The sequence below is a fragment of the Podarcis vaucheri genome (genome assembly GCF_965113315.1).
Source record: "Podarcis vaucheri genome assembly, chromosome: 3".
In the NCBI taxonomy this organism is placed as follows: Eukaryota; Metazoa; Chordata; class Lepidosauria; order Squamata; family Lacertidae; genus Podarcis; species Podarcis vaucheri.
In genome coordinates this window covers 50,420,818-50,441,345 of record NC_138761.1, presented here as the reverse complement: position 1 = coordinate 50,441,345, position 20,528 = coordinate 50,420,818, and the positions used below count along the sequence as shown (strand labels likewise).

At 37.9% G+C, this 20,528-nt stretch overlaps 1 protein-coding gene across 3 annotated transcripts in view; it reads left to right on the top strand.

Moving 5' to 3' along the window:
• The window catches only part of TTC13 (tetratricopeptide repeat domain 13), a 28,583-nt gene extending 8,346 nt beyond the window's left edge, over positions 1 to 20,237 (top strand). For 2 of the 3 annotated variants that reach the window (XM_082217003.1, XM_082217005.1), the window contains 15 exons: positions 683 to 765; positions 1,275 to 1,416; positions 1,900 to 2,074; positions 3,191 to 3,347; positions 6,135 to 6,265; positions 7,035 to 7,167; positions 8,232 to 8,324; positions 10,628 to 10,711; positions 13,364 to 13,448; positions 14,647 to 14,756; positions 15,600 to 15,735; positions 17,535 to 17,614; positions 18,115 to 18,193; positions 19,254 to 19,333; positions 20,077 to 20,237. In XM_082217003.1, coding sequence (XP_082073129.1) covers positions 683 to 765; positions 1,275 to 1,416; positions 1,900 to 2,074; positions 3,191 to 3,347; positions 6,135 to 6,265; positions 7,035 to 7,167; positions 8,232 to 8,324; positions 10,628 to 10,711; positions 13,364 to 13,448; positions 14,647 to 14,756; positions 15,600 to 15,735; positions 17,535 to 17,614; positions 18,115 to 18,193; positions 19,254 to 19,333; positions 20,077 to 20,188 — 1,680 coding nt within the window. In that variant the 3' untranslated portion in view covers positions 20,189 to 20,237. The remainder of the gene's footprint in view (positions 1 to 682; positions 766 to 1,274; positions 1,417 to 1,899; positions 2,075 to 3,190; positions 3,348 to 6,134; positions 6,266 to 7,034; positions 7,168 to 8,231; positions 8,325 to 10,627; positions 10,712 to 13,363; positions 13,449 to 14,646; positions 14,757 to 15,599; positions 15,736 to 17,534; positions 17,615 to 18,114; positions 18,194 to 19,253; positions 19,334 to 20,076) is intronic. The other variant, XM_082217004.1, reaches the window with a different exon arrangement.
• The last annotated feature ends 291 nt before the right edge of the window (positions 20,238 to 20,528 follow it).

The window sequence follows — 20,528 nt, the reverse complement described above, 5'->3', positions numbered from 1 at the left end:
TAACAAAGTCTGCTTTATGATTGTTCCAATCCAGAGTGTTTAGCCTTATCTACTCCAGGTGTCTTTCCAAAGGTCCAGACAGGGGCCTTTACATAGCTTTTCACAGCTGTTAGTTGTAACAGAGTTGTTTAATGAGAATGGAACACTTTTGACATGTCAGATTCAAAATGTTTCAGCAGTAACTACCTTAATTTGTATCTAAGAGACTTCACAGTAACATAATTGTATCAAATAATTACATGTATCTAATTTATCAGTTGGCATTACATCTATTTGAGTGTTTGGATTGGTGCTTAAAATATCTGATAAATAAATATAGAACAGTCTAGAGAGATTTTAAAGTTGTTTAGTCCCCCACTCCTGTCCCTGATGTTAGTTATTTGTTGAGTTTATCATTTGGTTGATAGACCTTAGGCAAATTTGTGATAACAGAAATGTATATTAGTAGATTGGTTGTGTGATCCTAAGAGAGACTAAGCTTTTTGGACATTTCATATTTCAGTCTCTGAGGACATTTTTGCACATGCAGTTATAAATATATTGTCCAATGTATTGCCTTGTGTTTACCTGTACAGATCTCCCACAAAGTATTTCCATAATTATTCAAAAATCCCAATAGGAATCTTAATCTTAATAGCACAATATTTTAATTAACAAGAGTAAATGGTTGTGTTTTACCCAGGAAGCTATTGAATCATTCAAAGAAGCCCTTAAGCAGAAAGCAGATTTTATTGATGCATATAAAAGTCTGGGGCAGGCCTATCGGTAAGCAAAATGCATTTACATTTCACTCTTTGACCCTCAAATGTGAATTCTTTAAGGAACATATAGAAGGGAGGTTTTCATCCAGGCTGTGTTATGCTGGTTTGTTAAAATGTTCGGATATCACTTTAGTGATATTATATGAGACTGAAACGTAATTCCAATAATTTAATGAGGGGGGCAAGTTATTTTAAGATTACTTTGGAGTAAAAAGACTTCCTTTGCCTTAAATAATATATACTTTCAAAGTCATTTTCCTGACTGGTCTTTTTATATCTTAAATTAGACAATACAGTCAGATACATATCTACTAAGGAGTAGGAACAATTGCGGCCTAATCTTCAGTACATGCATGTAAGATTGCTGCTTGAAAAAAATCACAGATTTATTGTTAAAAATATTTTTAATATGATACTGATTTTTAGAGCCCACGTTGGTTAATTTCAGTAAATAGCAACTTAGCTAAATAAACATTTTAATTGCTGTTTTTTGCTATTTATTTATCACTTTAGAGAGCTTGGTAACTTTGAAGCTGCTACAGAAAACTTTCAAAAGGCACTGATGCTAAATCAAAATCACGTTCAGACAATACAACTTGGGGGAATGATGCTTTATCATCATGGTAGCCTGAATGAAGCTCTGAAAAACTTTAAGGTAAGCAATTGTGACGAGTTACAGCAGTTCCATCATATATACTCATATCTGTCTGTGCTGTGTGTGGTTATTATATATGCAAACAAACATACATACATAACTGAGACAACTTTAGGCTACTAAGCTCTCAAATGTGCATACAATCAAAAAGACTTTCATGTTCACTGTCATATATAAGAAAAGTTGCAGCCTTCTTGAGGGCTTCCTTTAGATTGAAAGACTGTCTTGAAATTTCTGTCCAGTGGATAACAGTAGAAATGGACTGGACAAAAGCCTTTCCCCTGTGGAAGGTTTCTGCTTGTTTGTTTTAAAAACTGGCACATCGCTTCTCCTTTTCTTCTAACTTCCACATAGACTCAAGATGGCTGGGACAAATTACTTTTCTACTGTTGTGGATGTGTGGATAAAGAGTAAATAAAGATCTGTGGTTTGTATATCTGCAATCTCACAAATGTATTGATTATTCTCTTTTCAATTTTCTAGAGGTGTCTGCAACTAGAACCATATAATGAGGTGTGCCAGTATATGAAAGGTCTTAGTCACGTTGCTATGGGGCAATTTTATGAAGGAATAAAAGCTCAAACTAAAGTTATGTTAAATGATCCTTTGCCTGGTCAGAAAGCTAGTACAGAGTACCTGAAAGTGAAATACCTCAGAGGTAAGTTGCTGCTAATGAAATATTCATTGTTTCATACCTAGATCCAGGACTTTTTTCAGCTAGAACTCAGTTCCGGCACCTCTCGGGTGGGCACCATTGCCATTATAAGAGAACAAGGTTCATGGTGTGTTCCAGCACCTCTTTTTCTAGAAAAATAGCACTGCTGAAACCTATGTTAACTTAAGTATCAAATTTGTGCACATTTTTTTAAAAATTGCTGTACGTACTGTACTGTGAAATTCTTTACAGCTTTCTTACCTCAAAGAAAACATAGCAGAAAGTTTTTTTCAGGTTTACATACGGTGGTAAAAAGTACTTATTTAGGCTTGTACATCAATCCTAGCTATCCATGAAATTTATTGCTAATTGGCATGCCCTTTCTGTAGATTTGTTTTTAATTGAAAATATAAAGTTATGTATATGACTACTTACGTAACTATTGGCTCAGGATATTTTTTCCTTAATAAAGACTGAATTTGTGCAGTTGTCCATATGTACCCTGATCAATTGGATACAGTTTGCCAAAGAGTTAAGTATGTATTTCAAGGAAAATGAGACATATTATTTTAATTATTTAGAAAATTTATCCCCCCAAAAATTCTTCAAGTAGAGTACATTGAAATGGCATTGTGAAGTTGTAAGGTTTAGTGGTTGCAGTGATGAAAGTTCCTCACTTAAAGAATCTCTGCTAATGGAAGAAATATTAGGGAAATGATCCACAAGTTTATACTACTTTAAGGAAGTACAGTGCTTTTGTATGGAAAGGTCCCCAGTTACAGCATGTAAACAGTAAACAGTGACATGGTTGTAGTTTGTGTGTGGATTTGGGGGAGAGCCATAGATCAGTGGTAGAGCATGTGCAGAAGGTCCCAGTTCAATCCCTAGCATCTCCAGGTTGGGCTGGGAGAAATGCCTTTCTGAAACCCCGAAGAGCCACTGCCACTTAGTGTAGACAAGACCAAGCTAGATGAATCCAGCTCAGTATAAAGCAACTTCATATGAGCTCCTTACGTATTTTTCTTCAGCACTGCAGATCGCTTGAAAAGCATTTTGCCTAGAGATCATTTAAGCTGACTTGCAGGAAAAGGGGCTAAATGATATTTACTTCCTTCACAGAATATTCTCGCTATCTGCATGCCCACCTTGATACCCCACTTACAGAATACAATATAGATATGGATCTTCCTGGGAAGTTTAAAGATCACTGGGCCAAAAATCTTCCTTTTCTCATAGAAGACTATGAAGAACAGCCAGGACTACAACCACATATAAAGTAAGTACAGTGGTGCCTCGCAAGAGTCTCTTCGTCTGCGGTTTTTTCGTCTTGCGAAGCAACCCTATTAGCGGCTTAGTGGATTAGCGCTATTAGCGGATTAGCAGCTATTAAAGGCTTAGCGGCTAAAAGGCTATTAGCTTAGCGGCTTAGAAAAAGGGGGGGAGCGGAAAAAAATCGGAACACTCGCAAGACGTTTTCGTCTTGAGAAGCAAGCCCATAGGGAAATTCGTCTTGCGAAGCAGCTCAAAAACGGAAAACCCTTTCGTCTAGCAGGTTTTCCGTCTTGCGAGGCATTCGTCTTGCGGGACACCACTGTACCGTATTTTTTGTTCCATAAGATGCACCTGACCATAAGATGCGTGTAGTTTTTAGAGGGGGAATGCAAGGGGGGGATTATTTAAAGGGAGCGCTGAGCAGAGCCTGTATGCATCCCAGGCTCTGCTCAGCGCTTCCTTTCACAAGCTGCGAGGAGCGTGTGTGAGGCACTTGCAGACTTTTCCCCAAGGAGGGAGAAGCCCCCAAGAGCCGCACACACGCTCCGCGCAGCTCTTTAAAGGGAGTGCGGCTATCCCAGGCTTTTGCGGGAGGTGGGGGAAGGGACAGAGGGGCTGCCCTATCCCTTCCCCCACCTCCCAGAAAAGCCCAGAGGCTCCCCGTACCCTGAAGAGGCTTCGCACGGCTAAGCCAGAAGCTAGAACAGCAAGAGGGAGCGCTGCGCAGCGATCCCTCTCACTGTTTTGGCTTCTGGGATAGCTGCGCAGCCTGCATTCGCTCCATAAGACGCACACACATTTCCCCTTACTTTTTAGGAGGGGGAAAGTGCATCTTATAGAGCGAAAAATACGGTAACTAAATTTACCAATTCTTGGGCTCTACTGGAAATGTTTGCTAGTGGTAGTTCAAGGTTTAACTTTAATCGCATGGCTTCAAATACAATCTATGGTTTTATAGAATGTGTTTGTAACAGGTACAAGTTGATTTCTAGCCTGCACCAACTCCAAAAATGTGTTCTGCTGAAAATGGACCTATTGAAATAAATGAACTACTCTGAGTATGACTTAGTCATAACCCTTTATGTTTTTTGTTGTATTTCAGATTTCTAGCACCAATTTCCCAATACTAGTTTCTTGCTGTTCTATACTACTTTTATACTGGTTTTGTGCTGGTGTTGGGTTTTATGTTGGTTTTACTGAGTTAGTTTATGATGTTTAATATATGTTGTTTGGTTGTATTATTGATCCATAACTTTTTAACCTGCCAAGGGGACTTAGTTGGTGGACAGCCTAATAAGTAATATTAATTTATGGTCCATTTTGTTCTTGAAACTGAGGAAAACCAAATACCTCAACAATCCTAGAGGTCCAAAATAATGAAAAGCTAGTGCAGAAAGTGGCTTCATTGTTCTACAGTATGCCCTTTAGTCTGTACTATAAACAACAGTTTCTGCAAATGTTTCGATTTTTTTTATTTATTTTTCACAACAATTCAAATTTTAAGGTGTGTTGTGGCTCTGGAGCTGTCATTTCACTTAAGAAAGGCAACTCTGGATTATTCTTTTTCCCCCCAGTTGTATTTCCTCAGAAGCTAAGGACTCTGTATAGCATGTGACATTCCTGCAAATGAAAGAATTCTGGAAAGCAACTCGATGATCTCTGAAACAGAATTTGTTAGATTATTTGTTAGAGGCTGCTTAACTATTGGTTGTTCAGGGGATCTCTTGGAAGTTGTGATCTTGGTATTCTTGCTGGCAGGATAAGCAGAAGTTAAGACTCCTTTAGATGGATGTGAACAGGCGGTCCTTGACCTTTCAATATGTTTGTTGAACTCCATCAGATCCCATGACTTCTATGGTTTAAATACAACAGATAACAGGGTCACTTATATTACAAAATTAATAATTCCAGTCCAACACAGAGCCTTTATGTTACCCCGACTGAATATTTTCCCCTCAGCTTTCATCAAGGGCAGATATTTAAACATCTCCAGAAATGATAGACATTGCGGATGTTTTTCGAATTTGCTGGACACTGTAGAAGGTATTATTTTCTACTGTCCATTGTACAACCGCTATGTAAATGCTTGCTATCCTCTTTTTTTGGGGTAGTCTAACATCATGGCACAATGAAAATATCATATTCTATTGGTCTGACATTAACCCAGAAGTAACTGCCAGGGTGGCTGAGTTTTTGTCAGTAGTATCTCTTAGAGTGGAAAGAAACTCCACCAAAAATCCTCGTTATTAAATATTTTACATGCCTGTTTATTTGTATATATAAATATATATATGGATGTTTTATGATGGCCTATATTTGCAATGCCTAATAAAGGTTTGGCAAAGTAAGTAAGACTCAATCAGAAAAGAAATAGCACAGTAGTTTTCCTGTAGGACTAATTGCAGTCGTTAACAGTCAACAGGTTTACCATATCCATTGGGTCAATCACCCATCTCCTACTACCCTTATGAGAAAAAACCCACCCCACCCTCCCACTATATATAAGGGTCTAGTGACTTCTGTTTCAGTGTATCTGAAGAAGTGTGCATGCACACAAAAGCTTATATCCAGAACAAACTTATTTGGTCTCTAAGGTGCTAGTGGACAATTTTATTTATTTATTTATGCCCAAATAGAGTTATAAAAAGGAAAGTTGCAATAAACCTTGGCAGGGGTTGGTAATCTTAAACCATATTTCTAATGTTTGTCTATCTCACGGGCTGCTACTAATATAGAATCTATGTAAGAAATCATCTTGATATTTAATCCTGGCTTTATTTGTGATTTTAAGGGATGTACTACTTCAGAAATTTGAAAACTATAAACCCGAAATGCAAGAGATTATATGTGTTGCTGATCAGTTGGGTTCCCTAATGCAATATGAGACCCCTGGATTTCTTCCAAACAAGAGAGTACATAGAGGTACACTGGAAAAACTTTATTGAAATATGGAATTAAAAGTATAATGGCGCTTGCTGTGATTAGCATTGGATAGTCAGCAATAAAACATGCTCTATTCATATGGTAGTTCAGCTTATTCATACATAAAAGAAAACTACTATTACAGTCCATTATGTACTGTAAAGTGTGAATACTTAATGAGGCAGCAACCTCCAGTGATATTAAATATTAGATCCTATGCAGTCATCCACTTGCATCTCTTAGACTGCAATTCTATGCTCACTTACTTAGAGAGTAAGCCTTACTGAACATAGTAAGGGCATGCATAAGGTAAAGGTAAAGGGGCCCCTGACCATTAGGTCCAGTCATGACCGACTCTGGGGTTGCAGCGCTCATCTCACTTTATTGGCTGAGGGAACCGGCGTACAGCTTCCGGGTCATGTGACTAAGCCGCTTCTGGCGAACCAGAGCAGCACCCGGAAATGCCGTTTACCTTCTTGCTGGAGCGGTACCTATTTATCTACCTGCACTTTGAAGTGCTTTTGAACTGCTAGGTTGGCAGGAGCAGGGACCGAGCAACAGGAGCTCACCCTGTCGCGGGGATTCGAGCCGCCGACCTTCTGATCGGCAAGTCCTAGGCTATGTGGTTTCACCCATATAGCCACTCGCGTCCCTCAAGGGCATGCATAGAATTGCACTATTTTGATGCTTCAGCTTCTGCCTCACGTTTAGATGTCAAGTATAAATGTGAGTGGGCTTCACTGGTAACCTACTTCTGTTTGTTGTTCAGCAATGGGGCTAGCTGTGATAGAAGTAATGCAAGCTGTACAGAGAACGTGGGTGAACTCGAAAGTACGAATTAATGGAAAAACCAGGCTGATGCAGTGGAGAGATATGTTTGACATTGCTGTGAAATGGCGAAGGTAATAAAGAAAGAAATCTAGTTTGTGAATTATTATTATCAAGAGTACTAAACTGTAGGCTAAGCAAGTATTGACTTTATAAAGGCAGAGGCAAAGTGAACTGAGGAAGTATTTATAGATTTTTGTGGTTCCTACATCATTACTTCTGCTGTTGATTACATGATTTATAGCCCTGTCTGTGTGACTACTTCACAAAACCTGTTTAATTCTTCTAATAAGGGCCATCCCTGGAGGCTGGAGGCCACAGGGCAAATCATAGTGTTTGGACCTTCCTATACTGCTTGACCCAGGCATGTTGGGTTTTTCTTTTCTCTCTTTCACAATGCTTTCCTCCCCCTACTTCACCCCTTATGCAAATTCCAATTTTACATTTCATAGTAGTATGCCCATTGTGTATCATATAGGGCGATGCATAACTTGAATCTTTAATCCAACTTCTTAGATCAAGGAACAAAAGTTCTTTCTCCTTGCAAACTAAAGTAAATAAAGTTAAGTCCATTATTTCATTCCTCTTAACATTTCAGATTTGGTTATAGCAATAGTTGTACAGAACATCACCAAGATAACCTTGATTTCCTGAAGAGCTAACCAGTTTTGTAAGATGTAAAGGCTCAGTGATTCTCCATTCTCTCTGTCCTTCCCATTCTCTTCCTTGGCAGTGTTGCCAGCTGTCTTCTGAATGCAGACGTGTTGCAGTCGGGCCCCAATCCTCCTCCTATGCTTATGTTTTTGCAACTGTAAGAGGGCTTCCAGGTCAGCATTTGGGGTGCATTCCCAGGCAGTGCTGCTGGCCATGGGTTTCATTATTGGTGCTGTGTTATGGTGAGGTGCCCCCCCCAAGTCCACATTGGTTGCCCAGGTTCCCACCACCACTGCCCCACATCCCTTAGGAATTAGTTTGATTCTGATCTCCAAGTTAATTTCCTCTAACTCTTGAGGTTAGCCCATTATTGTAGGTGGAAGAAAGCAATGAAAGCTTTCTTTAAAAATAGATGAAAAAATTAAACCTGAATTAATACAACTACCAAATCTGTAAGCAGTGTTGATGTTGTGTCTCTTTACAGGATAGCTGACCCAGACCAGCCTGTACTGTGGTTAGACCAAATGCCAGCTCAAAGTCTTAGCAGAGGCTTTAATAATCACATCAATCTAATCAGGTATGATGCTTTAGTGAAACCTTGTTTGCATAAGAAATTGTGCCAGAATCACACATTTTGCACATAGGAGTTCTCGGTGTTGGGATTTCTGAACTTGTATTCTGACATTTTCTTCTTCAAATGGGTATGTAATGTATTGCATGTTTTATAGCCCCCTTTAGATATTTCTTTTCCTTTTCCTGAGGAGCTGGAATTGTACATCTACACTGTTTGGAGTCCAACAAATAAATCCAATATCTTTCAGTACTGCCTTCTGTTAGGTATTTTTCCTACACAGAAACCCACAGCTACACTTAAAATCTTGCCAGGCATTTCTGAAAGGTAATATATGCAGCACAGCTGATTCATTATTGTATTATGCTTCATCACAAGCCCACTTCTCTTCAAAGCATAGCTTAGCAATTGTTGTATGTTCCCTCTTCCCCTATACTACAAAACAAGATATCTGGTATTAGAGCAGCCACAAAGAAGGAAAGGCAGAGAACACTACAAAAATATTGTCAATCACAGGGGTTTAGACTAAGGAGCATATATTTAAGCTGCCAAAGTTTGTAAGTTTCCTAGTAAGAACTTCTTGCATTCTTGCTTTGACCAATTACTTCTATTTCTATTTCTTTGTCCAATCTTTACCAATAGCATCAACCTTTCACTGTACAAGCTGGAAATTTTACACTCAGTTTGGGTCCTTCCGATTTTTATTTCCTTGACTTCATTTATATTCTTTAACTAGATCCATATGAAACTTTTCTGAAAATCTAAAGTCAAGTTCTAAAATCTGCTTGGCATAGATATATGCTGACTGCATAACTACAAGGCCTACCATGAAAGTGTGGTAACTTCTAATTCACTTGTAGACTCACTGCATTCTTACTAGATCCATCATAGCTTATTTTGTAGTGTGAAATGTCTTGTCATCAGCATAGAAAGTGTTTGACAGGCAGCAGTGGGTTGTGCTAGAAGTGGAAAGTTTGAATAAATAATTTGGAACTATGATATTCTGCTAATATGATTCTTGCTTTTCCATTTACTGCATTGATGAATCTGCCTTAAGCTGCCACTTTTTTCCAGGCTTCTTTTCATCACTATTATTATGCAGTTCTTGTTTAGTCATAGCAGGTTTAATTAAACTAATTAAGCACCACTGGCTCAGGTAAGTGAAATTAAAGACAAGTGGCCTAATTAACCCCTGTGATTGACAAGTAGCTTTGTCTCTTGGTATTTGCGGCTATAAAGCTTGCTCTATGAAATCTTGTTTTGTAGACTTGGAAACGAGAAGGGACTTCAACAAGTGCAATAATGGTATGTAGTTTTGCCTTTGGTATATGTGTTTGTGTGGCTAGCTGCGCCCTAGACATATCTTTTTACTGTTCATGAATGTTTGGACAATTACATCAACAACATTCTAGATGGAAAACAAAAATTCGTGTTTGCAAGCAGTGCTCAGAATGAAAATTTAGCTGGAGAGTTTAAATAGATATAAGCAAATATAATCCAGTGGGCATAAATCTTGAAATGAATGATCAGTGCATGAGTTTTCATTCATTTCATTTCAATGGCTCTGGTTTGGGGGAAAATATTGATGAATTATGGGCAGTCTGTGTAACCATATCCTGAGCAGGGCTGAAAAGTTGTATTAGGTGAAATATTCCCATGCCTAAAATGATTACAGCTTTCCAGTGCATGCATAATGTTGAGTAGCTCAATAAGTTCAAAGGGCTCAAGTTTAAGACTTCAATATTATAAATAATGTTTTATAGATGTAGGACCTAATAAGTATTGCTCCCAGTTTTCTTAAGTCTGCTTGCCTGTAAAGACAACCTCAGTACAGAAACAAAATAAAACTCAAATTAATTTTATATAGTTACATCCTTTTTCTTCTAAATGCTAACATTGACTCTTGTCAGTTTAATATTTTTAAAGAGAATACACAAATTATCAAAGATTAAAACTGTGTGGTACAATCTGCTATTTGTCAAAGTTGCCTTGTAAATATCACTTGAAAAATGTTCTGTTAACAGTGCAATCTATGCTAATTTACTCAGCAGTAAGTTCCATTATTTCAAAGTCTCATTGAACCCAATGAGTCTCATGGAACCCTTCTAAGTAGAAACACACAGGTTTTTGCTATAACATGTCCATAATGCTTTGCAATGCACAAAAGTTCTCTGGCAAGTAGAGCCCCTTGAACAAAGTTTGAACTCCAGTGTTTTACCACATAGAAATCTTATATGTACTTTCACAAATGGTATGTAAATGCTTGCTATCTGTTTAATGTCCCGTTTTAAAAATGTTCTTCTCTGCAGGGGACAAATTGTTAACATAAGATATCTGGAATATTTTGAAAAGATGCTTCATTTTATCAAAGACAGGATCCTTGTTTATCATAGGTAAATAAATTATTCCTTTTCCTGCATTAATACGGCAAATTTTTAAATAGTGTTCAAGAATTAGGTGCTGCACAGTAATATTTAAAACAACCTGCCTGCAGGCTTAAAATCTGAACAAGATGAGACCATGGGGAGGGAAAGAAGAGATTAGAACCAAATATTTAGGAAATGGTTTGAAACATTGCATAAACAATTGAAAAGCAGAAGGGTGCAGATTTCAGGTGTCAGTGAAGTTCAGAGAAAAGAGAGCAAGTGATGATGGAAACGTGAAATGGAAATGACTTGAGATTTTTCAAAGAAGAAAGCATTGGCTGAGCAAAGATAATAATGCAGCGAGAGAGAAAGAAAAAGGGTGACAGAGAAGGAGGGGCTGAAAGGTAAAAGCATAGTAACGAATAATTTCTGATAAGGAGATGAATTTCAATAAATGGATGTAACGCAGGAAAAATATGGGCAAATTGAGATACAGAATAAACCGAATGGGCAACAGAGTTAAGAACAGAGAGGAGAGGCTGAAGCTGAAAAACTGGCAAACAAAAAAAAAAAAATATATGAGAGAATAAACAAATGCTTTTCCAGTAGCAGGAGACAAAACTATCAAAATATAGCAACGTTGAAAACTTGGACGTTGGCAGTTCTGACTGTCAGATTGACTGTATGCAGCCAGGAGGCTGAGGCAAGTTTGAAGATGATGAAGGAAAGGTATAAACTATGGTCAGGGAAAGCCAGGCCAATGAGAATGCTGAAGAAGAAGATTTTAGAAGATCTATTTTTGTTATCAACATAGAAGAGAATGGAGTAGCAGCAAAAGGGGAAAGAAGACTAAAAAAGAGCCAAGAGAAGAAAACTAATTTGTATTTATTGAGATAATTGTTTTTTAAAAGTCTTAACAGGAGAGAAGATGATGAAGAGTAAAGAAATGGAAGCATGAATGTGTAAGGAGTAAAAGCTGAAGAGCAGCTGGAGTGTCAAGTTGAATATGGGAAATGCCCTTGCTCAGTGGTGAAGCTCACTCAGTGACTATGAAGATGCCACTTTATTTCACCCTAAGAGTCAGTCACTGTTCCAGAATCCTTTAAGGGTGGGGTAGAACATACATATATATTAAGATTACAAATGAAAATAGAAAGATGGAACAACGGGTCAACATATATATTTTTAACACAGGACAATATCAGGAAGGGAAAGGTGTAGTAATAACAGTATGTACTGCTTCAGTCTGCCTTGTTCAACATAACTCTAAACTATATTTTAGTTATTGCTGTGGAAATAATCATGGATGAGCCTCAAGTTCCCATGCTCCTCCTGTGGAGCAGCTCTGATGAGATCAGATGTGTTTGTCCCAGTTTGGACATAATGGTAGACTGTGGTTAGTTTTAATGATGGTTGAGGTTGCCTTAATCAGATAAACTGTAGGTAAAACTAAGGGCAGTTTAGCCCTTTCATACCTACTGACAACCATGATTAGTTGAAAATGGAAGCAAATGCTTTCAGTCTCCTTGCAGTCACATCAGAGAAGGGGACACGGGCTCATTATAACATTAAACTATAAAGAGTGGTGTGAAACAGGGCTGTGTTCTCGCCCAACTCTCTTTAGCATATTCTTCTCCCTGTTGCTCTCATATGCATTCAGCTTGACTGAAGACGGTGTGTTCATTCAAGGAGCAATGGGGGTCAGTTCAATCTGGCATGTCCCTGCACCAAGAAAAGTGCAGCGGGTCCTTATCTGAGAGACATTGCTTGCAGATGACACAGCCTCACAGTGCACTCTGAGGAAGCTCTACTGAGACTTATCAACTGTTTTGCCCAAGCCTGCAGGGAGTTCAGCCTTACCTGACAAAGACTAATATCCTAGGAAATTGCAAATACCAAAATGAAGGTCTACCAGACTTGCATGTTGAGCATGCTGCTTTATGGAAGTATGTTGTGGGCAACTTACAACCATCAGGAGTGATGCATCAATGCCTTCCATATCCACTGTGTCAGGAAGATTTTGGATACCACATAGCAGGACAGATTTTCAATCAAAGATGTGCTTTCCTAAACCCACATTCCTAGCATGCTTGCACTCCTGTCTCAGCAGCGTCTACACTGACTAGGTCATGTCCACAGAATGGAAGATGGTAGGATCTCCAAGGGCATGCTCTAAAGGGAGCCCACTTCAGGCACTAGGCCCATTGGCAGACCAACTCTGCCAACAATGTCTACAAAAGTGATATGCATGAACCCTGCCATGTGGGAATCCCTTGCAGATGACAGCAGTGCCTGGAGACAGACAGATAGTTCAGTATCCATAATGATGATTGGTGGAGGAATGACCATTGGGAAGAGCGCAAAGAGAAGAAATCCCGTGGTGCATCTGCATCAGCACAACCAGACACCTTCATCTGCCCCAGCTTCAGTGAAACATGTCTCCCCTGTATCTCTCTCTACGCCCACAGCACACTTTTCCATCGTCTCCCAAGACACACGGATGCCAACCAGGTTTAACTTTGTATATAAATAGGTTATCTTGTATAGGTTATTTTCTCAGTAACATAACCTAGGTATGCTAAAAAGCTATTGTGTTTTCTTGTTAGAATATGTTCACATTAATATAAAAACTAGATTTTTTTTTGAAATTCTATTGAACCCTTTTGTCTAACCATTTAGTGCTAATAACCACAAAGAACTAGTAGACGTTCGAGAAGCTCTGGAGCAAGTGCAAAAAGTAGAAGATCTTCTCCCAATAATGAAGGTAGTCTTTCTATCTCCCCCCCCCCAATTCCTCTCCCATCCCGCAAAATAACTGTATTTTTGTTAATATTAGAAATAAGATTATGGAAACAACATTAGTTAGTGATGATCCTTCAAATTTCATGTGAAAGTGGAAATGGACTTAAAGTTACCATTTTAAACTTGGATATGATTTTTTTCTAGTACACAATGAGGGTTTGCTGAGGAAGGTCATTTTGCAAGGGAAAGCTCACTAAACTCCAAGCTAGTTTTCTGTGTATTACAGTGTTTTATAACAAATTGTGGGTGTTTATTAGTGTCTCTTGGAATGATGAAGGGGTTTTTAATTGCAAAATTGTCCATAGTAAAGAAAATAAGCTCAATGGATCTTACTGCATTTTAAGTAATTACAAGGAAGACTTAACAAATACCGCATAAATGAATAGATACAAATAGCATGAAATGAAAGAGGTGAGTAACTTTGAGTAGGAGGCCAACACTTCATTTTGTCAGAGTGGGTCATGTGTTACTTATTCATAGGGTCAAACTGGCAGAATTTCACAATTTAGCAACCGTTTCAGCGAAAAATAATCCCCTCTGAGATTGAATGTATAACCTTGAGGGTGCTGTTTTCTATTAGTTGAAAGCAGTTAGCTGAATAATTCAATAATTCTCTAAAGACTGTTGACAAAATGGTTTTCCTGTGCAGGTCCTGACTTCCATGTCGGAAGAAGAATGTCAACATGCATCTGATATTTAAACAGGAAAATATGAAATAGCCCAAGTATCAACAACTAGGGAAAACTATTATCTTTTCTATGTTTTTAGCACATCTCTGTTGTGTGGTATGCCTAAAAAGAGCTCTAATATATTTGCATATGTTTAGGGAGGCCATAGTCCACAAACAGCAAACCTTCCATACTTTCAGGAGCCCTCCTGAGTGCGATAGGTGAACTTCTTTTAGCAGTGAGAGAGAGAAATGCATGTTAGATGTAAACTTTAATGGGAAAGAAACCTTGCCATAGTTTTGGCCACATGACCTGGAAGCTCTCTCGGCCAATAAAGCGAGATGAGCGCCGCAACCCCAGAGGTGTCTGCGACTGGACCCAATGGTCAGGGGTCCCTTTACCTAGCTATGTAGTATAAAGGAAAGCTGAAATTGTCTTAACTGTAATATGGAACAAACAAACGAAATCCACTTTTTGATATTTGTTTGAAAGCAGCTCCACAGTAAAACAAGAGATGGATTCACGGTCAACACCAAAGTCCCAAGCCTCAAAGATCCAGGAAAGGAGTATGATGGATTTACTATCACCATAACAGGAGATAAGTAAGCTAAGTTTCTATTTTATATCATGTAAACTACAGGCAAAAGCTTACTAGTCTTTATTTTAATTATTTTTTAAAAAAAATAAATTGAAGACAGTGTTATAGCAGTCAAAGGTTTGGCAGATTTCAAATATGCTTGGTTTTCCTTCTGTAGTAAACTTTGTCAGCAAAGCTGCATTTTATGTGCTTCAATGTGGTATTAAATTAATATATTTACACCCATATAATCCATGCAAACATGTCCTAACAGACTTTATTAACAGCTTGTAAGTTGTATACACTTATTATAGTTTTATCCTTATCCATATTGGAAGCTTCTCAGGTATACAGTTTGGATGGCACATGTTACCCACCCTTGTTCTTGCTGCTTATGCTCCCCAATTAATATACTAGTATAACAACTCTTCTTCTGTGAAAAAAGGGGGGGGGGTATCAAAGCAATATTCTGTATTTTTCCTTTTCAGGGATACTCACTAAATTTTTATATAGGCAATGTAGTAGCTAAAGGGTCCGTTCCACCAGGTCCTGCTTCTGCCCATTCATAATCATCTCGCCATATTTGTGCGAGTGTGTGTTTAAAAAAAGATTAAAAATATTACCAACTAATTAACAAAAATCTGCTTTGTCTTTTTATGTTGCTTTTTCAGTTTTGATATTTGGTCAAAAGCCAAAGTAACATTGCACTCATTTCTATATTCAACTGGAAATTATTGAAATACATTTTAGAGCAACATAACCAATCATATATAATCTGTAGGCATTTGTATGTGTTTGTTTATGTATGTGTTGTTGAATGTATGTGTTTATTTTAAAACATGCCTCTGATGTAGACATATATTTTCAGGATTGGGAACATACTATTTTCAGTTGAAACTCAGACAACAGAAGAAAGAACACAACTCTATCATGCAGAAATAGATGCTCTTTATAAAGACTTAACTACTAAAGGAAAACTACTTGTTTCATCTGCAGAATCTGGGGTAAGATCTTCCATTATGTAATTACCCGTATTTTTCGCTCTATAACACGCACCTGACCATAACATGCACGTAGTTTTTAGAGGAGGAAAATCCGTAGGCATGCCACCCGTAGGCATTCCCTCCATAACACGCACAGACATTTACCCTTACTTTTTAGGAGGAAAAAAGTGAGTGTTATGGTGCAAAAAAATACGGTAGTTTTTAGTATCATGAGCCCAAAAGGTCTAAGAGCACAGGCAGGCTGATACACAGAGAGATGTTTCTTCCAATATTTGCATCCCAAGGCATTTGTGAACCAACCTGTGATCACTGGTTGAAGGGTGGTATGGAAATTGTCATCATCACCATCATCATCATCATCATCATAGGCTTGGCATGTCAACATCAGCACCTTTAATTTTGTCTCAGAAGCATATAGGCAGCTTTTCAAAATGTTTCAACAAACCGTACCAGTTCACATTCTGTCAGCCACGTTCTGCTCCAATTATAGCTTTTGTATCCCCTTCAAGGGCAACATCATGTAAGATGTTGCCCTTGATTTTCACATGTCAGTGTTTTTTAGACCAACTTTCTTAGAGCCAAACTGGACACAATGGGTGGGTGGGGGGTTGTTGTTGCTGTTATTGTTGTTAATTTTTTGTATCTTTATTTAAGATGTTGTTATGGATGTTGTTTATGTGGAAATTGTTTCAATTTGGTTGTTTACTTTTTGATTTTTTGTTTATGACTATTTTTGTTATGTTCATCATTATGTATTTTTTCATGTTGTAAGCCACATTGAGCATAGTTTTAACTCTGGAAAGATGGCAAGCAAATAAAATTATTTATATATGTTAGTCCAAGCACACCACTGAAGTCACCTGAGCCTCAAGTGAGCGCAGGGTCAAGCACAACCCCAGACTATGCATCTAAAGCTATATGTCCAGCCAATTCTCAGACCTGAGAACCAACCTACCCATAGGACCTGTGTCTTGTCAGGATTCAGCCTCAGTTTATTGGCCCTCATCCAGCCCATTACTGCTTCCAGGCACCAGTCCAACACAAAGTATTAGTTAAAACACATGCCATCACTATAAAATATTTAAGAGATTACTCCTATTTATGGTTAAATGCAATGCATTGTTTAAACATTTTAAAATTTATTTTTGTTGGGCTGGATCCAGAGTGTCCTTTCTGTGAACAGCCTTTTTCCATTTGTGGAACGCACTGAGATACAACAGAAGCTCCCTCGGAAGGAAAGGGGAGGCTCTTTTCTCTCATTCCCCCCAAATGCCACCTCCCACACATGGATGCCTTTTCCTCCCAAGAGCTATTGGCTTAAAATCTGATCCCCACCCTACCTTCTTCCAGCAGGAATTCTGCTCACAGGAGCTCTGGATCCAACCCGTTTTTAAAATCTCTTATCTGTCCTTTCTGTTCCATTACTATTCATGGTAACTCACAATCTGACACCCCCCCCCCGCCCCCAAAATTAACATGGCAGATTAAAAAAATGTTTTTTAGCACGGCTTGAGAAACAACCACATTATATACAAAGCTTAGAAGGCCTTAGCAAATGAAACATGTCTATATGGCTTACTGTCCTATATACACCTTTTCCTGCTTGAATGCTGCTTCTTGTCATGCTACAACTACCAACTTAATAAAGAATTATACAGATAATAAAATACTGCATATTGCAGAATGAAAACAGTTTATTTCCACAAATTCCATTCATTTAATTTAATTTGCTTGGTGCATGCAGTTTTCTATTGCTATTTTGATTTTTCATGTTAAATACATGGTTTTATTTTTCTTAGGAGTCGGATGCTGTGTGCAGTCTAATCCTGTCTCTCGTATATTATTTCTATAACTTAATGCCTCTGTCCAGAGGGTCCAGGTTAGTATCTTTCTTCTTATGTAATAACTGTATCCATAAAGATTACATTGTGCACAGTGATATGAGATCTTACCTTACCAGTTCTTCTTTCTCCTGCCCCAAGTCCTAAACACTTTTACATAAATGTTGGCAGTCATATTATTCTTGTGTGCATCTTTAATGAGAGAACATTTTCTCCATTTTGTAGATGTATTTCTCATTTTGTATTTGACATGTTAAAACTTTAAAACTTGTCTTACACTCTGCAGTTTTTTAAAAATACACTTGAAAGTAAATCCTGTTGCACTCAATGCATCTTACTTCTGTACAGGATTGCACTATTAAGCTCGATATAGCAATATTGAAATTAATACAGCCAGGTCACAAGTACATTGCATTGATTTTAAATATTTATGAAAATGGAGAATCTCTTAACCTTTAAAAGCAGTAAAATATGTTCTTGTGTTTCCATGGAATGCTTTGTGTGCATTTTATTTCTTCTGTTTTTGTTTGTTTCACAGTGTGGTGGCTTATTCAATAGTCATGGGAGCTCTAATGGCAAGTGGAAAAGAAGTATCAGGAAAGATTCCAAAAGGAAAGGTACACTCTGAATAATATGCCCTGAAATTTAGAAAAGAGCAGCTTGTGACACCCAAGTTTTTCCCGCAGGTCACACCTGTGTCCAAAAAAGTTATTTAAAGCATAATGTGGGGCTAGGTATGAAGTAATGCAGATGTTCAGGAAGCAGTTTGTGAATACCTGCAACTTCTCAAAAGATAAAGACATGTTATTTTGAAAAAGAAGTGAGATGTGTGAGAGAGCATTCCTGTTTCAATGTGAGAAGTAGCCCTATGGACTGGAAACTGTTGGTGTAGCAAAATAATTAAATAAAGCAGCAATCCTAATCTCAGAAGGTGATGTCCAGTGTTGTCTACCTGCAAATGGAATGAGAACCGTTTGCAGAAGTTCTTCACCCTACCCTTTCCCCCTGACCTGCTCTGGAGGGTTAGGGCACCATCTAGAACTAACTGGAAATTTGCATTTGGCAGTGGGGTGGGGAATAGGAAAAGAACTTCCATTGCATGAGTGAACTTCCTCTTGTGCAGTGTTGGATATATCACACAGTGGAACTTGCTTCCTAGTAAATCTATTTCCTAGATTTAACTATCATTAGGTAATGTTCCTGTTATTGTTCTTGGCAGATGCTAGAAGTGATGGAGTGTGTTGTAAATGAGATGATAGTTTCTATGCTATTAGGACAATAGTAACTTCTCTTTATGATCAAATGAAGTTTTTCACATTTTTTGCTTCAAAATAGTTTGGAACTTTGTGTCTTGCAACAGGAAGCATCATCATCAATAATAATAATACTTTATTATTTATACCGCACTCATCTTGTCTCTTGTGATGATGGTTTTCTTTAAATTTTAAATCTCCCCCCCCCCCTTGAAATCATACTAGCAACTTCAGCCTTTCATTGTTATACCACAACTGCTAAAATAGCATATTTAAAGCAAACAAATCCAAAGCATACAGTTCAGCTCTTCTCGTCTTCCAACTTCCATTACAAATACCTTTTCGATGGTGCTAAATGTGAGGGTATGTTCTGACAGTGCACTTATTTTTGCATTTAGTTGTTTATATTTAATGTGTGTTCCAGCTGATTGATTTTGAAGCTATGACAGCAGCTGGATCAGAGGCCTTCAGTAAAGTGACAAAAGATTGGCTGAATCTGAAAAGGTAAAATTGTTAATGTTGGCTCAAGGTTTTGCATGTCCTAAAAAAAAAAGTCCCAGCTTTCCTCAGAAAGGCAGTCTTTGTTACTTTGAAAAGTTGAGTTAACAGAAGAGTGCTTTCACAAATTCCAACTTATGGCAGCTATTGCATTTCACCCTCTGCCCATATATCTATGGCTGCTGCTTGTGACACTACTCAAATATAGTTTGTGATAACAATGTAGTTCTTGTTAAACTTAAACCACCACATCTAAAAGGCCTGGTTCCTATTATAAATTTAAGTAGTGCTAAAGTTACATGAGGCAATAGACCCAAACTAGAAAGAACTGTTTGAATTTGGCACACCATAGAGGTCTGCATGTGTGGCATTTTACTCTCTAGCGGAAGGGAAAAATAACCTAATACATTAAATTTCTTTGTGGTTTTCTGGATTAGAACCATGGTGATAATTAGCTTCCTTCACTGATAGTTATCATCGCAATCTACTTAACAGTTCTTCTACAATATATGGTGTTAAATGTCTGAAATAATGAACCATACTATTGTGAAACTTGGTATTTTAATGCTAGAACATTTTGAAGACAAAATGCATAGGTAGTCACTTGCCCCAAGACTTGAGCAATAAAGTTCCAGTTGAGTTAAATTAGCATTTTTGGAGTGCTTAAGCAAAAATACAAAATATCAGGTTTATTTCAAACTTAAGTCATGGACTATGTTTCTATTAATATTTGCATTTTCCTTTTCCAGCATTTCGCCTTCTTACAAGAGTCTCCCACTGGTATCAGAATACTTTCCAACATTAAGAACCATGATTGAAGCATTAAGTACAGATTCAGCTCATTGCCTGAAAAGACTTTAGTTGCTGTGTTAACTTACCTCAGTAAAGAGCAGTGACCACTTTTTTTGTATGTTGTTGATGGTGCAAGTCCTTTGTTCCCGATTATTTTTGTGAATTCTAAATAATTGAATCACTTCCTTTTAGGAACCCAACAGAAAACAAAATCCTTTTCTATAACTGAGAATTATTGGATATATCCAGAAGAAATACAGCTGATTTCAGTGAAGAACCAGTTGCCAGAAGGCAAAAGTGGCAACACAGGGTGCTGCTCAACTAAGTTTTACTCAGAGTAGACCCCAATTACTGAACATGACTTGTTTATTTCATTTGGTCTACTATGAGTAAAATTTAGTTGACTATC